The sequence below is a fragment of the Protopterus annectens genome, chromosome 8.part0 (assembly GCF_019279795.1).
Source record: "Protopterus annectens isolate FY-2018-M chromosome 8.part0, PAN1.0, whole genome shotgun sequence".
NCBI lineage: Eukaryota > Metazoa > Chordata > Ceratodontiformes > Protopteridae > Protopterus > Protopterus annectens.
The window spans coordinates 748,857,255-748,879,245 of record NC_056741.1 but is presented as its reverse complement, the minus strand read 5'-3'; the positions used below and the strand labels follow the sequence as shown (position 1 = coordinate 748,879,245).

At 39.7% G+C, this 21,991-nt stretch overlaps 1 protein-coding gene across 1 annotated transcript in view; it reads left to right on the top strand.

Moving 5' to 3' along the window:
• The first annotated feature begins 1,510 nt into the window (after positions 1-1,510).
• SCAMP3 (secretory carrier membrane protein 3) overlaps positions 1,511-21,991 on the top strand; it is a 728,328-nt gene continuing 707,847 nt past the window's right edge. The window contains exon 1 of the mRNA XM_044080205.1: positions 1,511-1,902. Coding sequence (XP_043936140.1) covers positions 1,843-1,902 — 60 coding nt within the window. The 5' untranslated portion in view covers positions 1,511-1,842. The remainder of the gene's footprint in view (positions 1,903-21,991) is intronic.

The window sequence follows — 21,991 nt, the reverse complement described above, 5'->3', positions numbered from 1 at the left end:
CAAACTGAGGCTGCATTGTGCTTGCCAGCCGACAGCTCTCAACTTCTTTGCTCAAGAATCAGGAATAAAGGCAAAAATAACGAGAGATAAAGGATCCAAATTAGGGGCTGTTTAAAATATTAGTCTTTCACTCAGTTAAACAGGTTTTGCATCATGCATTTTATGAAGAGCAACTATGAAAAGCATGACATTAATAATTTTAATCCTCAGGGTTTATTAGAAACATGAATATAGATCTCACACACTTGCATGCATATGAGGCACAAGGCAAAAATATAAAGCAAGATTAAGGACATTTGACAGCCTGCAATTTCCGACAGCTGTCAAGAAAACATGCAGTCAAGCTAACTATAGAGAGTATGGCCAGCCATATTACTTTCTTATTATCAGTGTGTGATTTCAGTTTCTTATCGCTGATGGCTTCTATATTTAGTATGTTTCACCTAGGCTCGTCTGATAAGAACTGCAAGCACCTGCACATACACTGGCTGTCAATACACACTTCTTAAAAAATCTGAGGAGTTTTACAGTGAAGTTCGCAACCATACAAAAAAAATATATAAACCCAAGTACGTCACGTAACGTAATATATTCTTGGAATCCTTTATCCACAAAAATAACTTTTGCCATAGTGTATAAACGGCGAATAAAAAGTCATATTGGGGGGGGGGGGGGGGGGGGGGGGTAGTTCCAACCCTACTCCCAAAACAGCTATTTATTTATCTCCCGCAAAGCACTGAAAGTTTTCAATAATGTTTAAATAAGGGTGCAGCTAGGCATACACAGTGTACTCGTATTAGTACACTTTTTTTAATAAATGTTATGGGTCAAAAAACAAAGAATGATCAGAACTCTCTAACTGCAAATCTACTGTACAGAACTACACAAACTATGCTTAGGGTTGCCACCTTTTCAAATGGTCAAAGTGGGACATTTCTGGTACAAACGTCAGATTTTGCAGGCCGAAACATACCCACGGCCAGTACAAATGACAGAACTTCACTTTGTTGCCTACATAAATGCTTATTCTTGTAGCATTTTAGTTGCTTATTCTGTTTCTTATATCATTTAGGTGTTTCAGATGCAGAATAACTGTTTATGCAACTATTACATAAAATATTGAAAATAATTTTGCCCTAAAATCTCAGGACATTTGCCATTTTTACAATTTTTCTGCAGGACACAACTGTCCAAAGAGGGACTGTCCCTCGCAAAGTGGGACAGGGGGTAACCCTGTGCTTGCGTGAAAGGAATGCGTCTCTATAAAATAACTTTTTTAAGATTGTACGTAGAAATATTTGAAAACAGCGCATCCCTTATCTAAAATGTGCAGGAGTAACTGTGAGCCTTAAGTAAATTTTTAAAGAATACACGGGTGATAGTAACAACAAGAAGTTTGAATACAAAATATACACTTCGAAGTACACCCCTCAAACTTAAGACATGACACCCATAGCTGCCTATTTTAATTGCGGTCTTCCACTCCTGTCAGGTGACACTGACTCACGCACGATCAGCTGACTTAGGTTTCCGGGTTCGGAGAAGGGTGCAGCACTGCCGGCTCATTAGTCTGCAGAACACTGATCGATTAATTGTATTCGTAAATAGCAGGCACGTCACTCAGGTCTGTGTAACACCAAGTGTGGTGGAACTTGAAAGGACCTGCTGCGTCTGTGTCATATTCTGCTGGGGTAGGGGCAGTCTGGAGTGCATGCAGTGGTGGTGGCTCCAGGCTGAACGATAGTGTGAGGGGGGAAAATAACTGCATTACACAGATTTCTGAGCCAAGAGTATACGTGATTGAGCTTAATCCTGTCGAGGATCAAGTAGGATCGGGTGATAATGGCACAGTATGAAAACAGCCCTTTTGCAGATCCAGCAGAAGACAGCAATCCGTTCCAGGTTAGTGCTTCTTGGTGCACTGGCATCTAGCGGATTTTTGGGGAGGGGAGGATACGTTATTTTGAGCTTGCGTTCTTAACAGTAACCCAAGACAGCATGGTTTGCTTTGTTTCTGGTTATTCCTGGAATTTATCTGGCAGGCAGATTTTGTTAATTTGATGTAGTACGAATAGTGAAGAACTGTATATAATAACATCTGTCATCTAGTGATGATTCTGGTCTTGTTAACGGCTTAATTTCAAAGAGCTGGAAGGGGACTGCCTTAGTTTGTGGTGACCCTTAATGATTTCATTTTATGTCGCCCTTCTTGGAAGTTGGCCTGCTTAAAAGAATGCATTTTTTTGTTTTGGTTTGCTTCTTATTGCACTTTGGGTATTGTCTGTTGTTTCTTATTTCAGGGAATGCACATCAACTTCTTACTGTAGAGTAGCTGTCACTGATCGTTCACTTTATAGATCTCACCAATGAATTTTTGTAGTCACTCTGAAATCTATTTATAGTAGTGAAATAGGCAGGGAAGTTGCTCTGTACTTAACTAGACCTTTTTCAGACAGAGCTGAGGCAGAGTCATTGAATTAAACTATTACTATGTTATGCCAGTACATATATATTTAGTCGTAAATACAGTAGCATATCTTCAAAGTGGGTCATTATAGCAAGTGCAGCATTGTTTAAAAAAAGCTTACCAGTTAAGATTCAGAGGTTCGTTTCAAAATCTGGCACCTGTTACTGCTAATGTGCAACTCAGAAGTGAAAGAGTTGAGAAGAAAAGAGAGATCTAGAGGATTGACCATACGGAACATTGAACAAGTACAGAGCAATTAACTGTGGTTTAGCAACTTGAAGATTACTATGCATGTAGTAGAATGCCTGTGCATTTGATTGATGTAGGTACATGTCAAGTAAACAGTAATATGCACTGGAGAGTTCATTAAACAAACAGTAATACCTGACAGGATGGATGTTATTGGAGAAGTAACACCCGCCCAGGGGTGTTGTGAGGCCCAACATGGCAGGAGGAGGGCCTCTACACCCCTGGAATGGCATTATTTCCTCAATAACACCCACTCTGGAAAGCATTATTGCACTTAATGGGCCATGTTTTAAATTGTTTCATATTTTCTGTTTTTATTAAAATATACATCTTTTTAAATTTTTGATGTAAAATAGCTCCCCTTCCTAATATTTCAAAGTTGCTGTGGCATATAACACACAGTGTGTGTGTGTGCGTGTGTCATACCTCTCAACTTCTGTCCAAAAGAATCTGGATATGAAGAGGCTTATTATCAACAAATATTATTGGAACAATAAGTACGAAACTATAATGTCTTTACTGACTAACTGCAATCCTTGACCATTTACCAGAAAATGAAGGAGACCAATTAGAGAATGAGGTTGCAATGTTTGCATTGTATGATTTCTTTCCCCACTTGATCACAATGACAAGTATGGTGTATTCAGTCAAGAAAAGTCGCTGCAATAATAAAAAGTGGTTGTAGTTGCTGGACACATTTTTGTGTGTGTGTGTGTTATATATATATATATATATATATATATATATATATATATATATATATATATAATGTATGTATGTATGTATGCATGCATGTCTCTGTGTATATGTGTGGGACTGCTTGTCTCTGCCTTTGCATGTGTACCTGTATGATCTCACTCACTGTATGTCGATCTATCTCTTTCTTTCACAGACACAGAATTACTTTCCTTTTACATCACTTTTTTTTTTAAATCATGCATAGCAAGGTTTAAGTAAAACAACAAGTCCTTGTAACCGCTGTTGTAGTTACATTTGCTAGTTGAGTTTATTTATTTATTTATTTTTTATTTTACACTTAGATTTAGCAAGTGTAAAAAAAAAAGTGGTGGCTCTGTTTTTTTTCATTCCCTGCTTCATAGCAGCTTAATGTACTGCCATGGAGTGGTGGGCTTTACCTCTGTATAACGCCCTGTTGAAGCACATTCATTCTCTAGTCAGGATGAAGATGTACATTTTGCCAGGTGCCTAAACAGTATTACTGCATACCTGGAGTATTGGGCTCATGCCTTATATTTATTTATTTGACATTTGGTAATCAAAAACGTCCGACTGGGTAAAAGATTACCAGTTTTTACCAGAGATCTGGGGAGAAAAGCTCTACAACATTTTTAAAGATATATGGAAAACAGAGACATTAAGAAGTAAAGTATTAGTACCAACTCTAGATGTATGCAAAAATCTGTTATAACTGACCGGTTCAGGTCTGGGAAAGGAGTGTGACAATGGTACATATTGCCAACCTACTTATTTAATTGTTTTTCTGAATATATCTTATAAAATCCTGGAAAAGATGAATCAGAATTGCCAAAAGAAATATTAACAGTCTCGTGTATGCAGTTGATGCTGTACTGATGCTGAAAATTTGGGAAGAGTGCAGAAGCTAGACTGGTGCTCCCCATCAAAAATGGTGAGATTGCTGTCTTAAGTGCTATCAAATCTTTGAACATAAATGGGAGACAAGTGCAGGTGGTGATTGATTTAATTGTCACTGGCTGAAAGATTTCTACAGATGGTGACTGTAGCTGTGACATTAAAGACACTTACCTCTTGGAAGGAAAGGAATAGCAAATAGTAAGGTTTTTGAAGCGTGCATATATTGTCTTATTCCATATGGTTAAAGAGCTATGGTTTTCCCAGTAATAAAGTGGTTGCGAGAACTGAATTTTATGTAAGGTTGCGCACCAGAAAATTGATGCCTTTGACATCTGGTTTTGGGAGAAAATTTTTGAGAATTCTGTAGTTTGTAAGATCAAACGAGTCAGCATTTATGGAAGTAAATCCAGGATGTTTACTTTAAGATCTAATACTTGTATACTTTGGCCATGTAATGCAAATACAGGATTCACTAGAGAAGGCACGGATGTTTGGAAAGATTGAAGTTAAAGGAAGGGAGCAGCCGAGGCCAAGTGATAAAACAGCATTAGTGAAGTAATGAATATGAATTAGAAGCAGTTGCTGCCAGACCTGGTGTGTTACTGTCTCTGGAGGTAAGGAAGACTCTGATTCAACTAAATGACTAAGCAACAATATTAACTTGATTCTAAGTTGATATTGGTGGTCTTTTTTTGGACTCTGTCCATCACGTGGCTGCTTGATTTCTTACTCTAAGATACTATAAGTGGAATTTTTTTTTTCAGAAATAATTCTACAGTAAACTCTGAGTTAACTGGAACTCAAGCAACCAGGAAAAAAAATCTTAAGAAATACAGTGCAATTTAGCGAAAAAGTCCATGATCTCCACACTAATCTTTCCCTATATTCTCCCGACTTAGTACTATTAACTAAAACTTGGCTTAAATCTGACATTGCCAATAATGAAATTCTAGCACCAGGCTATAACATCTTACGTAATGATCATACATCCAAAAAAAAGGAGGTGGCATAGCCTTAATATTTAAAAAAATCACCTAAATATTGAAACCCTAGATATGCGCTCACCACAGTTAGCCATTGATGAAATTCTATACCCAATACTAAACTTTAACCCTAGAAAAAGCATCTCCATAATCGGTTGCTACATACCTACTTTTGAGACCCTACTTGAATGGGCCTCTGAGCTCCTCCAGCATGAAACCATCATCATGGGGAAATTCAACACTGAGTGGATAACCTGTAACTCCAGTACTCCCACTAACTTCATGAACCTCCATGGATTTTCTCAGATCATCCAGTCTCCCACTATATTTGACAAAGCAACAAAGAGACAGACAGTCTGTACTTGACTAGATTCTAACAAACAAGCCAGCTGTCATCTGTCAGTCAGGCCGCCTCTCCTGACAGCCTGAATGATCATTTATCCACTTTTGTAATAAAACATTGCATAACTCAAGATAAGTCCATCAAACTACCAGACAATCAGAAACAAAAAAATACTTTAATTCAACTAACTTTATTAATATTCTTGAAGGCTTTAACTGTACTCCTCTAAAGTACCTTAAACTTGAAGCTGTTGAATTCTTTAACTCTACCTTCTTAGACATCCTAAACTCCCAGACCCCTCCCAGAATCAAAGCTAACTATACCCCTTGGATGAGCAAAGACACTAGACCTCTGCTGAAATCCAGAGACAAAGTCAGGGCCCTCTGGCATAAAACAGGTTCACTTACAGACAAGTAGGCATTTCTTGAACTTCATAACAAGGCAAATAAATGTGTCAAAATAGATAAAACTAACTTATTACCACAATATACAAATCAGATACCAAAAAAAACCTAAAACATTTTGGTCTGCAATCAACAACATGCTCCACCCTGGAAAGTCTGGTAACCCCCCCCCCCACCATAACAGATACTTCACTTAATGTCTCCACTCAGTTCAACAAAATTTTCACTGAATCCATTCTCGCACTTGCCAACTCTCGAAGCTGTCCACCCTCTAGCCAATCTCCACAGTAAACAACTGCTTTTCCTTCCACCCTGTCTCTACTGACAACATTTAAAAAACTCCTCAAGAAACTAAAACCTACCACCTTAGCCACTGACAAACTTCCATCAGATTTGAAAATAGCAACTGATGCCATTGCATACCCAGTAGCCATTCTTATCAACCGTTCAATATCAGAAAGCCTAGTCCTTGAGATCTGGAGAGTCTCCCACAGTATCCCATACCACAAAGGGGGTAACTTTAAATAGATAACCAACTACCGGCCTATAGCAATACTCTCACCTCTGTCTAAAATACTGGAAATCTGTTTTTTCCCTGTACTGGGGTTATATGGTGGCATACAGTGTTCTTGGGATCAGAACTATTTAGCTCCTCCCACTGCTGTCAGCAACGTGCATCATGATGAACGGATGACATGGAAGTGTTTTAGTCATGGTCCTGATTCCCACCTTGGTAGCTGATATAAGCACTCCCATCACTTTGGGGTCCTATACCCTCTCTGAGTACGTGTGTGCTTCCACATATTCTTCTCAAGAGCTACACACCTAATACCAACATATTCTTCTCAAGAGATACCACCACTTGTTTGGGAGCACTAGGTCTACATTCCCCAGTAAAGGCCCAGCAAACTGTCACTCCTCATCCCTGGATGGGTGAGCTGTAAGCCATATATTTCTCATCCTGCCTTACACTGCTTTTACAGTGTTAGAACTTGTACCACAAGGCCAGGAACAAAGTAATTCATTATAGACATAAAACAGCTTTTCAAGAAAGCAAGATTACATCAGCTTGTCTGTCTACATAAGGACATTCAAGGTTAGGAAAAAAACTAAAATTAGTTCCAGTTTTTACCTATAGTAGTCCTTTAAAATTTTAACTCATTCAGTCTTGCTTCACGCTGTCTTTTTGGTGCAGCTCTGTGCCATTATCGCATCAGTTATAAAACAAACACAATTAAGATCTTTGTCTGTACAGAAGCTCTGAAAAACTTCAGCTGCTGAAGAAACAGCAAACTAAAATCTGTCTAATTGGTTTCCTGTAGATAAAGTACGAAGCTTGGAATTTTCCTCACAAACTTTCTTGATTGCATAAAGCACAAAAAACAACTGTTTCTGGCATGACAGATACCAGTATTTCAGTTGTATGAAGTATAATTTTCTGTCTAGTTATAGCTTTATTCAAGTCTTGAGGGTTCACAGAAATGCAAATTATGCTTGCCTTTGCTATAATAATTTTGTTTTTGACATATTCTGCGAGCTTCATCTTTGTTGCTGTTTTTAGATTGAAACCTTATCACCACACAGTTGAATACTATGTCAGTTTTAACTAATAAAGCTACAGGCTTCAATGCAAGATCTACCTGAATATGATATATTCCTGGTAAGTAATACACACCACTAAACAAATCTTTCTGCTGTTTAAATAAGTCATTGGACTGAATATATCCAGAGTAATGTTTTAACTCTGCCGTCAAGCTATGAATTCTTTCCACCATGCCAAACTTCTGGGTAGTAAAAGAAAAAAAATGCACCTATTCTGACCTTTCGTTTTACATGATGCCCCAAAAAGTAAATTATTCAAACAACTGCTTTTTTGGTTTTGTCCTTCAGACTCATTCCTTTTGAATATTTGAAAAGACATTTGCTCCAGTGTCTAGTGTAAACTTTATACTTGGTTAATAATTTGGAGTATCAATCTATGAACATTAATCTATGAAAAGACACGATGACTTACTTTGTTACTTCTGATATCAGTTAAATTGTTTGAATCCAGCTGTTTTTTGGATGTGGCCTTTCTCTCCTCTTTTACAATACATGTTATTGACACTTTTTGCATATTTTCAACATAAAATATGTTCACAGATAACTAATGTTTATGACTTTATGCAGTGTGACTGTAAATTAGTAACATTTCTTATTCCATGCATTAAATCTTTCTTTTTGCTACACTGCTACATACGTATTAATAGCAGGATATTTATTTTGCCATGCCTATAGCCACACCTGCTGTACGCAGTTTTCTCTTCTTAATAATACATTTTTACATGCTTTACCCATTTTCATCCTTTTCTTCTCTAATTACATTACACCCTTAAGACTTATTGAACTCTTAATTGTGACCAAGTAATTTCATTCACTCTAGTAAATCTGATGCTGTCAGTAATCTGCCGTCTTATTCTGTTATGACACATATGTCTGACTTGTAGTAGTGATTCACGCAAAAGCACTGGGTTCAGTTATTGGTTTCATTTGTTTAATTCGATAACGTAAGTATCACCAGAGTCAGGGGACCTGTATGCCCTATTAGTCAGTGGGTTTTTTTTGTCTTGAATCACAGTAACTTTGAAACTCGTTTTCATCACTGCATATTCTGTGTCTTCTTGAAATTCAGATGTCTTATAAACTTTCAAACCTTTTTTTCACAGTGCTATACTGAAGTGTTGCACACCGTACTTTTTCCAGGTTCAAATCACAGTCTAGAACAAAATAGACCTTCTAGCTCTAGAGTTTCTAGTTCTCAGACAAATTACCCTGCAGTGACGTTACCAGGTAATTGCACTTGGAACATGAATTTATGAAAAGTCACAATGCCTTACTTTCAGTTACTTCTGATATCCGTTACATTGTTTGAATAAGGGAAACATTTTCTTTCATTTATGATATCATGTAATATTTGTTGTAAGTAGATGGTTGAAAGAATGAGGCAGAGACCACTTGCATGTGGCTAGCTTCTTGAGCATATATTTCTAGACTGCAGCCACTCCACTGGAAAATAATTATGTGATGCTCATTCTTTAGATACACAAAGCTAAGCTGCTAATTTCTTCAAGCTGAATGCCTTGTATTACACTGTGCAGCATACAGCATACCAACAGTACTGGAGTTTTTGAAGAATATACACAAGAAAAGAGTGGTTTCTGCAGCGTTGTATGCTAACAAATGTGTGGGTGGTGTTTATGACAGTGCTGTCTTACTCTGCATGCACAATAACACTTAAAATGAATTGCTAAACTGGGCATGATTGATGGATTGCAGTCATCCTGAAGGCACATGAGGGGAACCAGAGCTGTATATTTTAGAGGCACTGATAGAGGACACCTGCCAGCTGCTCCTTATTTTCTTATACATAGAATAACTGTGTGAAAGGAGAGCAGTGAAGACACTGTAACCCCAGTGGGAGTGCAGAACACTCTTCAGGTTAGACAACTTTTCTCAGAGGATGCAGTCTTGGAGGATTGTTACATTAGCTGGGTGATTGTGGGCAGTGCAGCCTGTTCCACCATTGGATCAGGAATCTAGGAAGAATTTTGGCATTTATCAATGAGTTGGACCTTGATAAAATGTGGGATTACCGCCCTCCCTCATGTTTGTGGAACTTGTACTTTTTATTATAAGACACTGCATTTTTATTGATGAACCCTTTAGATAGGAAACCAGTTCTGGTAGCTTTGTGTGATAGGGGTTGAAATGGGTCCGTGATCTCTCAGTTCCCACAGGAATAAGATTTCACAGGACTAGAAAACAAAGGAAAAGGGGAAGAGTAATAGTGATTTGTAAGAAGGCCTCCATTAGTGATAGAACTTGGAGGGGGGGGCAGTGATGGTAGTTTTGTGGTAGCAAGGGGGTGCTGGCAGGGGAGGAGGGCTACTTTGACATGCATACCTGTTCCATCTAAAACTGTTATGGAGCTTAGGACTATTTTAGGAGAAATAAGCTTTCAGCAGGGGATATTACTTATAGGTGAGGACTGGAACCTAATCTACAGTAGTTAAGAGTGTATCTGAGTGAGGCAAAAGGGAAATGTAACAAAGTATGATTGATGTGTCTGACAAACTGTATGAGAATGGTTGCTACTAAGATGTGAATTCAGTAGTAAAAACTCTGGTAGGATTTGCATATTACATTTCACAGGATTGTGTGTATTTAATTCAAAGCTTTGAGCCCTTTTCGGTAACCATATTAGATCATACACCAATAAAAACTAAGATGAAGATGCAGGGTAATGATTTGAGAGAGAGAGACTGGCACTTTTATCTGTTAAAAAGATAGCAATTTAAGTAAGGGGTAGTGAGTTGAGAGTTTTGAGAAAACAGAAATTACTTCAGAAGGAACCGAGTAAGTGGAATAACATAACATGGACTTTAAAAGATGATAGAAATAAGAGAGAAGGAGATGAGAAATAAGAGAGTAGGAAACATGGGAAAGAAGTAATAGAGATTATTTAGAAGGACTGAAAGTTAAGTATTGCAGAAGGGGAAACACAGAATGGGAAGAGGAGCAACTGCAGAGTGCTAAAGGAAAAATAATGGAGCATTTGGATAAAATGCATGAGTTTAGGAAAGTTGTTAACTCTAGAGTGCAAACATATTTAGCACAATGATTTAGAGGCATTAGACATATTTTGGAAATTTTGGGCGGCCACGGTGGTGCAGCGGTTAGCGTTGCCGCCTCACAGCAAGAGGTTCTCCGGTTCAGTTCTCGGCTGGGGTGCCTTCTGTGCGGAGTCTGCATGTCCTCCCTGTGGTTGTGTGGGTTTCCTCTAGGTGTTCCGGTTTCCTCCCACATCCCAAAGACATGCTGTAGGTGGATTGGACACTCTAAATTGGACCTAGGTGTGAGTGCATGCATGTGTGTGCCTTCTGTGTAAGGTTGGGCGCCGGGCTGGCAACTCAACACTGTAAAACTCCACTGCCAGTTATGAGTGGACAGGTGACCCGCTGTGGTGACCCCTAACCAGGAAAAGCCGAAAGAAAAAGAAGACGACATATTTTGGAAATTTTATGAAAAATTGTGAAAAAATAGGAATGGGGAAGCAAGGAAATATGTATGGAAGACTTGATGTATTGAAATGATAGAGGAAGATGAAGCTCACAATGTAATAGGAAGAAAAGAAAAAAAAAACAGTGATGTATAATCAATCAGCACTAACATGTTCAGAAGCAGATTGTAGTCTTGTTGAAATCTGGGTCCAAAGAAGAGAGAGACAAGGATTTTTGGTGCAGGTCGTTAAGGAGAATAACCCTGCAGAGTATTATATTTATACAGTTGCAGAAATATTTTTAAAACTATTCCATCATGGGAATGAAGAAATGAGACTTTACTAATAGGGATGGCTGCAACTAGGGATGTGGAAAATAGGCAGGAAAGCATTGGAATTTTCTGGAAATTTAGCAAAGGAACTAAGGCATTAGGAACACATAACTCTGAAGGGAAAGTTAATAGAGTAGGATGATTGCCTTCCCTATTGCCATTGATAGCAAGGTATAGGCAAAGGGAAGGAGGCAAGGGAGTGCTTGAGTGAAAGACCAGCTCTGGTAATTTGTTTTTAGTTTAGCCCAGAAAAGAAAATGCTGTTGAAGAAGGGATAGTTAGTAGGGTATATAAAGTATTGCATAATAGCTGTAAGAATATTGGAAGAGGTTTAAAAAAGAATAGGAAAAGGAATTAGGCAAATTGCAAAGGAACATGAATAATGGGAAGAAATCTGTGGTACTTCCTAGTATGCAACAAATTCCAGAAGATTTAAGATTTTTACATGGAAATATTTGCATAGATATTTTTATACCCTGAATATACTTCAGACCAAAGGATAAAAGGACATACAGACAAACCATTAGTTAAAAACTACAAGAAAAATCCAGCAAAGCTAGAGTATTCACTGATATACCTGAAACCTCCTGTAGTGGAGGCCCATGGGATATATGCAAATGACCCCTTAAGGACATCATGTGTTTCAGCTACATGGCTTCCGAATGTCCATGACTTTTTTATTTTTAAGTCTTTATGTTTACATTAAGGCCGTTAAAGCTAAACCCCATTAGCTGTGGACATGCATGTTTAGGCCATTTATACTGGATGTGATGGTCTGTGCGACCATCCTGAGAACAGACCCCACTTCTTGGTTTCATTCAGTCTGTCCTGCTGATAAGCAACCTAGGGCTCTGGAATTGCTGTGGAATCAGATTTTTACATCCTCTGCACTGCATCTCAGGGTGCTAAATTATCTCATGGAAATACATTATTTTCAGAGGATGGAATACTGCATACTGGTGAGGGCCTACATGAGGAATCCGTTGAAGAGAAACTCATCAGTCAGGCTTTTACATCATCTGTGGTTAGCAACTTTGAGAATGTGGCTTGTCTGTGCTCCAGCACGTCTGGCTATGTCTTGCTGTCTTTGCTGAAAATGCTGAATTGACATTTATGGACATACCCTTTAAGGGATGTTTGCTGACTGGACCTGGAGTATGAAGGACAAAGGGCAGTCCTTTTTGTCTGCCTGGATGATCTTTCACTATTCTTAATGTTCCTTTTCTAGAAGAGTCATAGGAGGTCATGTTTCCAGCCCATGCTGCAGAGCCCACAGCAGAAGGAAGCTAGATCTGGTCCATTGCTTTCATTCAGATGCCAGTAATGTTTCTGTTCCAAAGACCAAGGACTTCTGTGTTCAGAGGGATACCAAGATGCCTCTTAATGGGAGGCTTATTCCTAAGATTCTCCTTTCATTTTGCTTCGTGATACAGGATATCCAATGAGGGACGGATAAGGGAATTCATCCTAGATCACATTGCCTATTTAATCATTCTAGATGCATCAAATTGCAATTGAGGAAGGTGGTTACCATTGGCTGCCCCTAATAAAAGGCCCCATTTAGGAGGTCTCAAGATCTCAGTGGAGACAGCAATAAGGATTTTTTTCCAGATTCCTCTTTGGTGTCCAAAAAGGCACAGAACCTCATCCCATTACTAGATATCAGTAGCCTAAGCACTCCAAGAGACCTTCTGCAAGGTCAAATTGCAATCCTTTCTCTTGTGTCCATCAAGAGGAGAATAAATGTGCTGCTTGACCTCCAGGATCAGGTTACTTGTAAAGATATTGAGAGGACATTCATCAGTGGTCAGAGCACTCGTATCTTCTGAAGAAACCAATCAGAATCTCTAGTTTGTGTTATAGCCTGCTTTAATGATTTAATTTTGAATCTTTTCTTCAAGGTAGACACTTACTTGTTCCTACTCCCTTGGCCCTGATCACTGTGGGTGCTTCTGTCATAGGGTGGGGGCATTGCAATGTGTAGATGGTCCAAGTAATGTGGTCTCTACAGGAGTCTTTCTTGTACATCGGTATTCTGAAGCTTTTAGCAGTCTAGTTGAACACTTGAGACATTACTGGACATTGTACTTCTTGGACTGTGGTGACTGTTAATTCAGATAATGTGGATGTAGTCAGCTTTGTCAGCAAATGGGGTAGAATGAGATTGCGCCTTCTTTTTTGAGAAGCGGACTGTGGGAGTGGATGGTCTCAACCCAACATTTTCAGATTTCCACATGTATTCCAGAGGTAGTCAGTCCTCTCATAAACAGACTCTGTCTTTGTTTATTGATGCCTTATGAGTTGACACACATTGTAGCCACTGCCAGGGTGTTCCCAATGTGGGTGTTTCTATTATCCAGTTTCTTTGCCTCTCATTTCAGTGCCAAATGTCAGATTTTTTTTCACTGATACTTCCACCTTGTGGATGGAGCAGGGATGCATTAATTGAGGACTACCTGTGGGGGTTGCTTTATGTTTTCCCCCATTTTCTACCGATTTATTTACAGTTTTGTTAATTGGGTAAATGTGCTTGTCTAGTGACCCTTTTCAGTTAAGACCAAAGTTAATATCCGATACATATGCAGGTGAGATGGCCATTACAGTGGAAATGGAACAAAAAGATCATGGATTTTGATGTGGTTAGCGTTGTCGCCTCACAGCAAGAGGTTCTCCCATTCGATTCTCGGCTAGAGCACCTTCTGTGTGGAATCTGCATGTCCTCCCCGCGGCTGAGTGATGTTTAAAGACATGCAGGTAGGTGTGTGCGTGAATGGGTGTGCCTTCGTTGAAGGTTGGGCATCGGGCTGGCAACTCGGCACCGTAAAATAATCCACTGCCAATTATTAGCAGACCGGAGTTCCGCTGTGGCGACCCCTAACCGGGAAAAGCTGAAAGACATTACATAGGTAGAAACACATGAGCATATTTGATGCAGTACAGGTAGAAACACATGAGCAGTGCTGTCATATTTACATCTAGCACGTTATGCATCCAAATAAAATTTACATTGCGATAGTTGTTGGTCCAGAGGAAGACGAGCTTTTCAGAATAGATCAGTGTATTGCATTATCCTGTATCCCTAAAGCAGTTGCATGTATCCTCCTTGAAAAGATGACCAGTTAGTATAATTTTGAAGGTTTGTAATATTTATTTTTGACTTGATTTGGAGGGTTATTCCAGATTTATGGGGCTAATCTATTGAAGGCCCTCTCACCAGTGGCATTTTTGAACTTTGGTCTAATTAGTCTGATCTCTTTCCTTGGTTGCTTCTTGGGGAGTATTTGTTTCCCAGACTGAAAGTAGACCGTAACCAGAGTGAAGAATTGTGTAAATTAGAATAGCATAAAGAAAGGTTGCGCCATTAGTAATAGATAAGACATTTTGTTAAGTTAATAGTCCAGTGATGGCTATTCATGTTTTCTAAGAGAGCAAATCTGAAAATGTTGTTTTCAGTTGTTTGGAGTTTGTATTTTGATTGGCATGTAGGCAGAGAAGAGGAAAGCTGTGTTCTGTTTTTGGCAGTAGAACATTTCTGGCATTAGTTAATTATTTTGTAGGTGGTACCAGATGGGAAGTTCTGTAACAGAGTTTTAGTTGTGTTCGAACATTGGATGATCTGTTTTCTGTATTAGAGGAGAAGTTTAAAAAGGAAACCAGTAGTAGGACAAGATACTTTCGCTAGATGACATTGGTAATGTTGCTACTGCTGCTGTTTTTCAGCACCAGAAGAGGGCAGGTAGAAATGTTTTTTTTTGTGAGGTAAAAAGCAGTACATATTTAAATAGACTGGTGACTAATTAATTTTAAGGAAGCTTGACTGGAGTTTGTTGTAAGGACTTAAAATTTTTGTTTGACTTTGTTTATAAAAGTTGTTTGCATACATTATCAGATTGTAGTGGTTTAGGTCCAGCGTTATGCTATTTATGGAGAGAGAAAAGTAGAGGTCCAAGTACAGAGCCTTTGGGTGCTTCAGTATTTAATTTTCCAGTATCAGAGAATGTGTTATTGGCATATATCTGGAAGGTTCTGTAAGTTGGGTAACATTGGAACCAGGCCATTATGTTTTCTTCAAAGTTTAGTCTGATGTTTTGAGTGATAGCATGTGGTTCACAATCTCAAATGCTCTTGTTGGGTCTTTAAAAGCCCCAGCAGAAATTAGGCCATTACTAATGCCATTGCGTAATAGGTTTTTGACTATTACTAATACTGTGGTAAAAAGAAATGAATTTCTAACACTTTTATGTTGGTCACAGAGTAGTCCATAATTATTTGTGTTTAAAGAGGAGGTTTTTTTCAAAGAGTTATGTTATAGGACATGTGTTTGAGGTGGGTCTAAAAAGGTGTGATAGTTTAGGCACTTTGGGTAAGGGGGAGTATAATAGACAGTTTGAGTTTTGTGGGCACCTTACCACTTGTGAGTGAAAAGTTTAAGATGTGTTTATGTAGAGTAGCAATGTTGTCAGTGGAAAGTTTAAGACATTTGGGGTATAGAGTGCTACATTTGGACCCAAGTTTTTATTAATTTGATTAGAGCATGTTTGGTCAGTTTCTCAGTGATGACTATGAAATAGAAAGTGGAAGTATAGTTGAAATGGGTCGTTAGCCTCTGTGTGGTTTGTGAGAGGAGGAGATGGGGGAGTATGGGATGTTTTTTAAGGAGAAAAGTAGGAAATGTTTATATTGCTTGGAAAGTTCTGTGTTTTCTGTATTTCTTTCACAGTCATATTTGTATAGTAGTCTGTGACACGACTGGTTAGGCTTTTTATTTCTTTTCATAATAGCTTTGGTTGAATAGAGAGAGAGTGTTGTGCTTGTCTTGGGGAAAAGGGCTTTCATGCTGTTGGTTGCTAGTCTAGCATCTTTGCTGAGCTGGAAAAGTGAGTGGTGTAGCTGTGATTTATTTTGATTGGATTTCCAGGCATTCCAGACATAGTCCCTTTTATTTCTTTGGTTTTGTTTAATATTATCAGTTAGCCATGGACATTTTTATGCCCTTAGCGTTCAACCTGAGGTAGGAAAAGCTGAGCCTTTATACTGAATAGGGTTATCATAAAGTATAACATAGCACTCTGAGTCAGTATTGGATTGAGGTAGTATGTAGTCAGTGAGATCCTAAGAGGTTGTTGAGTGGGAATATGGTTTGTTGAGGAGGCTCTACCTGTTAGAGTTCGGGTTTTAATTTGGTTTAAAGGACCAGAGAGACAAAATCGGGCAGTGGTCGCTGATAGAATTGGGCAGGAAATTAATGTGGATACTTTCATGCTTTATACCTGCTGTTATGAGATGCAAGGTAGAGTGGCTACCAGTTTGTAGATTTGGCCTGGCAGGATCTTGTACAATTTGCTGAAGATTTTAAGGTAATGTCTTGATGATAAGTTGAGGTTTATCTGGCTTGAGTGCATTGATATTTGCAGTCTCTTAAGATAACATACCTTTTGTCAAAGGTTTTACAGATCAAACCAAGTAGGCAAGGTTTGCTCTAAAATTATAGAGGATGAAGGTGGGAAAATGTATACAAGGTCCCTACCTATAGCTTAATGTGATCCCCCTATATATTAGCATGTTCTTCGTGTTTCACTGTTGCAGTCATTACATTTGGGTAATCTGCTGGCAGATTGCCCTCAGTCGGCTTGATTAACAAAGTCTTGGGTCCTGCATCAGTTGCTGTCCCTTCTTCCATGACGTCAGGTTGTCAGGGGTGTAAAACATGCAGCCGACGCCATTACATCAGTCTTTCTTGCCTTGTGGTGCCCGAAGCAGAAGCAGTTCGCAAGTGCCGGTCGGCCGACTCCTGAAATTTTCGAGTTTCAGAACCGAAGTCTTCAACTAAAAGCTAAGTACCCCATTGGGGAAACTTTTTCTTGCTCCTTACTGATGTCAGTAAAAGTTAATAATTGCATTACTTGTGGGAAGGAAATACCTCATAAGGATTTTCATTTGTACTGTATTCCTTGTCTAGGCCCTGACCACAACGTGCCTTGCTGTCGGTTTTGTGCTGAATTTAATCAACGTACTATTAAACGTCTGTATATTTTTGCTTCTAAATATTATGGCTCACGATTTAATTATCCAGAAATGTCATCGGTTAGCAATCTGACTTCCAGAATACCTAAAAAACGCAAAGAAAAAGACAACAGACCGTCGAGGTCCAAAACTGACGACAAAGCTTCTCCTAAGCCAGTCACCAGTTCGCCGGTACTCAGTGCGGCGCTTTCGCAGCCCCTGATAGCTGCTACTTCTGATTCGCAGGCCTCTACTGAGACCCATTCAGAGTCCAGTATGCCGCGAGATGCTTCAATTATGGAACCTGTGGATGTCTCTACCTTAGGTGGGTCCAGAGCTGCTGTGCAGGCACCGGCTTCTGAGGGTGTTTTCAGGCCTACAGATTTGTATATTAGACCGACACCATCTTCAAAACTAAGGCCAAAATCTAAAAATATGTCTAAAAAACTGACGCCTGGGCCACACATGCAGGCCCCTATGCCTAAAAAACAAATGATGAAAATGGCTGAAGATTTAATTATTCTGATCAGGGGTAGCCAACCCTCTCCTTCTAAGAGGCCGAGGCAAGACATTGATTATGAATCTTCTTAACAGGATTCTATTTCGTCTGACTCTTCCATTGAACAGGCTTTGTCTATACCTACTTATGAGGACTCTGATGCAGAAGATTCCATTCCTTCTGCTTCTCCCCCTGAGGATTTTTCTTTTGGGGAAACTTTATATACCTTAAGGGAACATTTTCACTGGGAAAGTCAGGATTTCTCTGAATCTAAAAAGACGCTTAGGGATTTTCTTCTTCTTCCTCAGCATAGGCCTTTGGCTATACCTCCTGTTCTTGACATTGTTGATGATTTTTTTTCAGAATCTAATATGGCTCCTGATTCTCTGCCTCCAGCTCCTTGTAAGCCAGACAGATACTATAATGTTCCTGACTCCCACAAATTCCTTTTCAAAAATCCTATTGCAGATCCTGAAACCATTTCTCAGGGTCCCAAGGGCATTAAGGCCTCTACTACTAAAAATCCTACCCCTTCAGATAGAGATTCCATGGCGCTGGATAGATGGGGTAAGAAGGTTTACACTTCTGCAACCTTGGCAATCGGGGCTTTAAATTGTCAATTTCATATGCTTAAATATCAACATCCATATTCTAGGACTGCTTAAACAGAAAATTGTTAATTTCTGACTGTGGAAAATAAAGATTTACAGGATTTATTGCATTCAGCTGAACAAGTTGGAAAGCATACTTTACAATGTGGTTTTGATTCTTTTGAGGCCTCTTTCAGGGCTGCTGTAACTGGGTCTGTGTTAAGAAGGCATGCTTGGCTCAAAGAGCAAACTCTGCCTGATTATGTTAAAGCAAAATTGTTGGATGCTCCTTTACAACAGGACCGTCTTTTTGGTAATAAGGCTGAAGAAGTTTTAAAAAAAGATGGAAGATAAAGCTAAATCTATGCAAACTGTGAAAGATTTCTTACAAGTGCAACCTCCAAGATTTAGTAGGCACTAGCCTATTAAGAACTGGTCCTTTCCAGTTTCTTCGAGAGCCACTCAAGTCAAACCAGACATTCCAAAGGCTCCAGGTTTCAGTCACAAGGGACCTTTAGAACAAAACAATGGGGTGCCTCCACCTCCAAATCTGGAACCAACAAGGCACCTCCCTATGGTAAACAGTCTCAATGACTTCCCTCTACACTCACCAAGCACTTTATCTTTTAGCTGCCCCTTTGGGGGGAAAGCTGGCGCTTGATGTAAGAAACTGGCAACTTATAACCCAGGACAAATGGGTTGTAAATATAGTATCCCAGGGATACAGATTTCATTTCCACACGTTGCCAATCCCAAACGGATCGCCAGACCTGCCCCATAATCAGTGGGTAGACGCCCAGAAACAAGTTCTGTCCCTCATGGACATGGGGACTATTCAACCAGTACCAGAAGAAGAAAAGGGACAAGGTTTCTATTCAAGACCTTTCCTGGTACCCAGAAAAGACAAATCATGGCGTCCAATTCTGGACTTAGCATCTTGAATTTTGGAATATCCAAAAATGTGTTTTAGAGTAGATGACTTTTCAACAGTTACTTCCTATGCTACGCAAAGATGCCTGGTTGGTAACTCTAGACCTAAAAGGGGCTTACCTGCATATCCCTATCAGGGAATCTTGCAGAAGATACCTCCGCTTCAAAGCAGGCTATTTGCATTACCAGTTCTCTGCACTGCCCTTTGGCTTATCTACTGTGCCCAGGGTCTTCACAAAGTGCCTGGCTCCAGTAATTGCATTTTGCAGGCAAAGAAATATTCAAATATATCCATACCTGGACGATTGTCTAATTCAGGCAGAAAACAAGGACATTCTTCTAAAGCATCTGACGTTTGTAAAAAGGGTTCTAACTTGTCTAGGGTACACCATAAATGAAAAGAAATCACAACTGGTACCCTCTCAAAAAGTTGCATTCCTGGGTGCAAGCTTGAATACAACTGCCCAGATGGCTTACCTTGCACCAGAAAAGCAAATTCAATTGGTGACTTACTTCAGACAGGTGGCCACAAAAACCCTGCTATCTGCAAGACAAATTCTGCAAGTCTTGGGGTTCCTGGCCTCCTGCATTCTTCTAATTCCATATTCAAGACTGCATATGAGGAAACTTCAGTGGTACTTAAACAGGTTATGGATTCAACATTTTCACAGTCTGGAAACAATGATTCTTATCATTCCTTGCCTGCAGCTAGAGTTCCTATGGTGGGCAGAGGCCTGCCACCAAAACGAGGGACTGCCAGCCATTCACTCCACCCCCTGCTGCCCAAACCCTAACTACAGACGCATCAGTCTATGATATTCCCCTCTGCCTCTGCTCTCCAAAGTTCTACTAAAAGTCAAACAGGACAAACCAAAAATGATTCTGATTGCTCCAGACTGGCCTCACCAACACTGGTACCCACTCTTGCACAGTGTGTCACACCTTCCATCGTGGCACCTGCCTCAGACACCTTACTGTCTCAGCAGAACAACCAAATTCTGCACACACAGCTTCAAACTTTGAATCTTGCATTTGGCTAATCACCTAAATTCACCCTTAGCATCCCTCAGCAAACCTGTGATGGATGTCATTTTGAAGGCGAGCAGGCCTAGTACTAGAAAATCTTATGCTGACAAATGGAAAATATTCTGTGCCTGGAACCAATCTAAAGGAATAAGCACAGCAGCGCCCAATATTCCTCAGAATTTACAATACTTAATTGAGATGCTTCACAAGGGCCTGTCTTTTTCTTCCATAAAATCCATGCCTCTGCCATTTCAGCTCATTACAACACAGAACCTCCCCCCTTCTCTCATCCTCTGCTAAAGCAGTATCTCAGAGGGGCCATAGCTTAAGATCACCCAGGAGAGCTCCAACCCCTGCCTGGGACCTCAATTTTGTATTGGAAAAACTCCCTCTCCCTCCTTTCGAGCCAGCTGCTACTGCAGACTTAAAATTTCTCTCCTGGAAAACGGCTTTCCTTTTAGCAGTCACTTCAGCTAGAAGGATTTCTGAATTACAGGCTCTTATGGCAGTGGAGCCTTTCATTATTTTTCATGCAGACAGGGTGTCTCTCAGGACCAATCCATCATTCATGCCTAAGATGGTATCCAGTGTGGCTCTTAATCAGACCATTCATTTGCCAACTTTCTTTCCCGATCCACAGAACAAGGGGGAGCGAATTCTGCATTAATTGGATGTACACAGACAACTTAGATTTTATTTAAACAGGACAAAATCTCTAAGAAAATCTGAACTAATGGTGGCATTTGCTGCAGGGGCAGAGGGAAAGGCTATTTCAAAGCAGATAAGCCATTGTATTCATTTCTGCTATGCAGACTATTTCCAAATGGATAAGCCATTGTATTCGTTTCTACTATTTGCACCATGGTAAAACTATCCCCCAAGGGATCAGATCTCACTCCACCAGGGCTACATCTACTTCTTCAGCCCTTCTCAGAGGTGTTCCTATCAGAGACATTCTAGAAGCTGCTACCTGGAGCTCAGTTCATACGTTCACCAAGCATTACCACTTAACTTTCTTCTCTAAATCCAGAGCTGGCTTTGCCACTGCTGTCCTGCAGGGCCTTATAGCTGGTCCTAATGCTGTATAAATAGATCCTCCCAACCATAGCTTTGGGAATCTTCCCAAATGTAATGACTGCAACAGAGAAACACGAAGAACATAGTACAGTTGTGTACACTTACATAAATGTAGATGTTCGAGTGTATTCACTGTTGCAGTCCTGGTTACCCACCCTCCAGCCCCCTGTTTTTCTCTTACTATACCTCTACTTTCTTTTACTATGCTTAAAAGCCTTGTTGATGTATTTGCTTTTGTTTGGAGGTATATGTTTTGTGTTTTAAATTGTATATGTATTTTGCTCCCCATTTGGGAGGCACTTGACATCTGGGGCAAGAAAAACTGATGTAATGGCATCGGCTGCATGTTTTATACCCCTGACGACCTGATGTCATGGAAGAAGGGACAGCAACCGACGCAGGACCCAAAACTTTGTTTATTTATTTTTTTTAACAT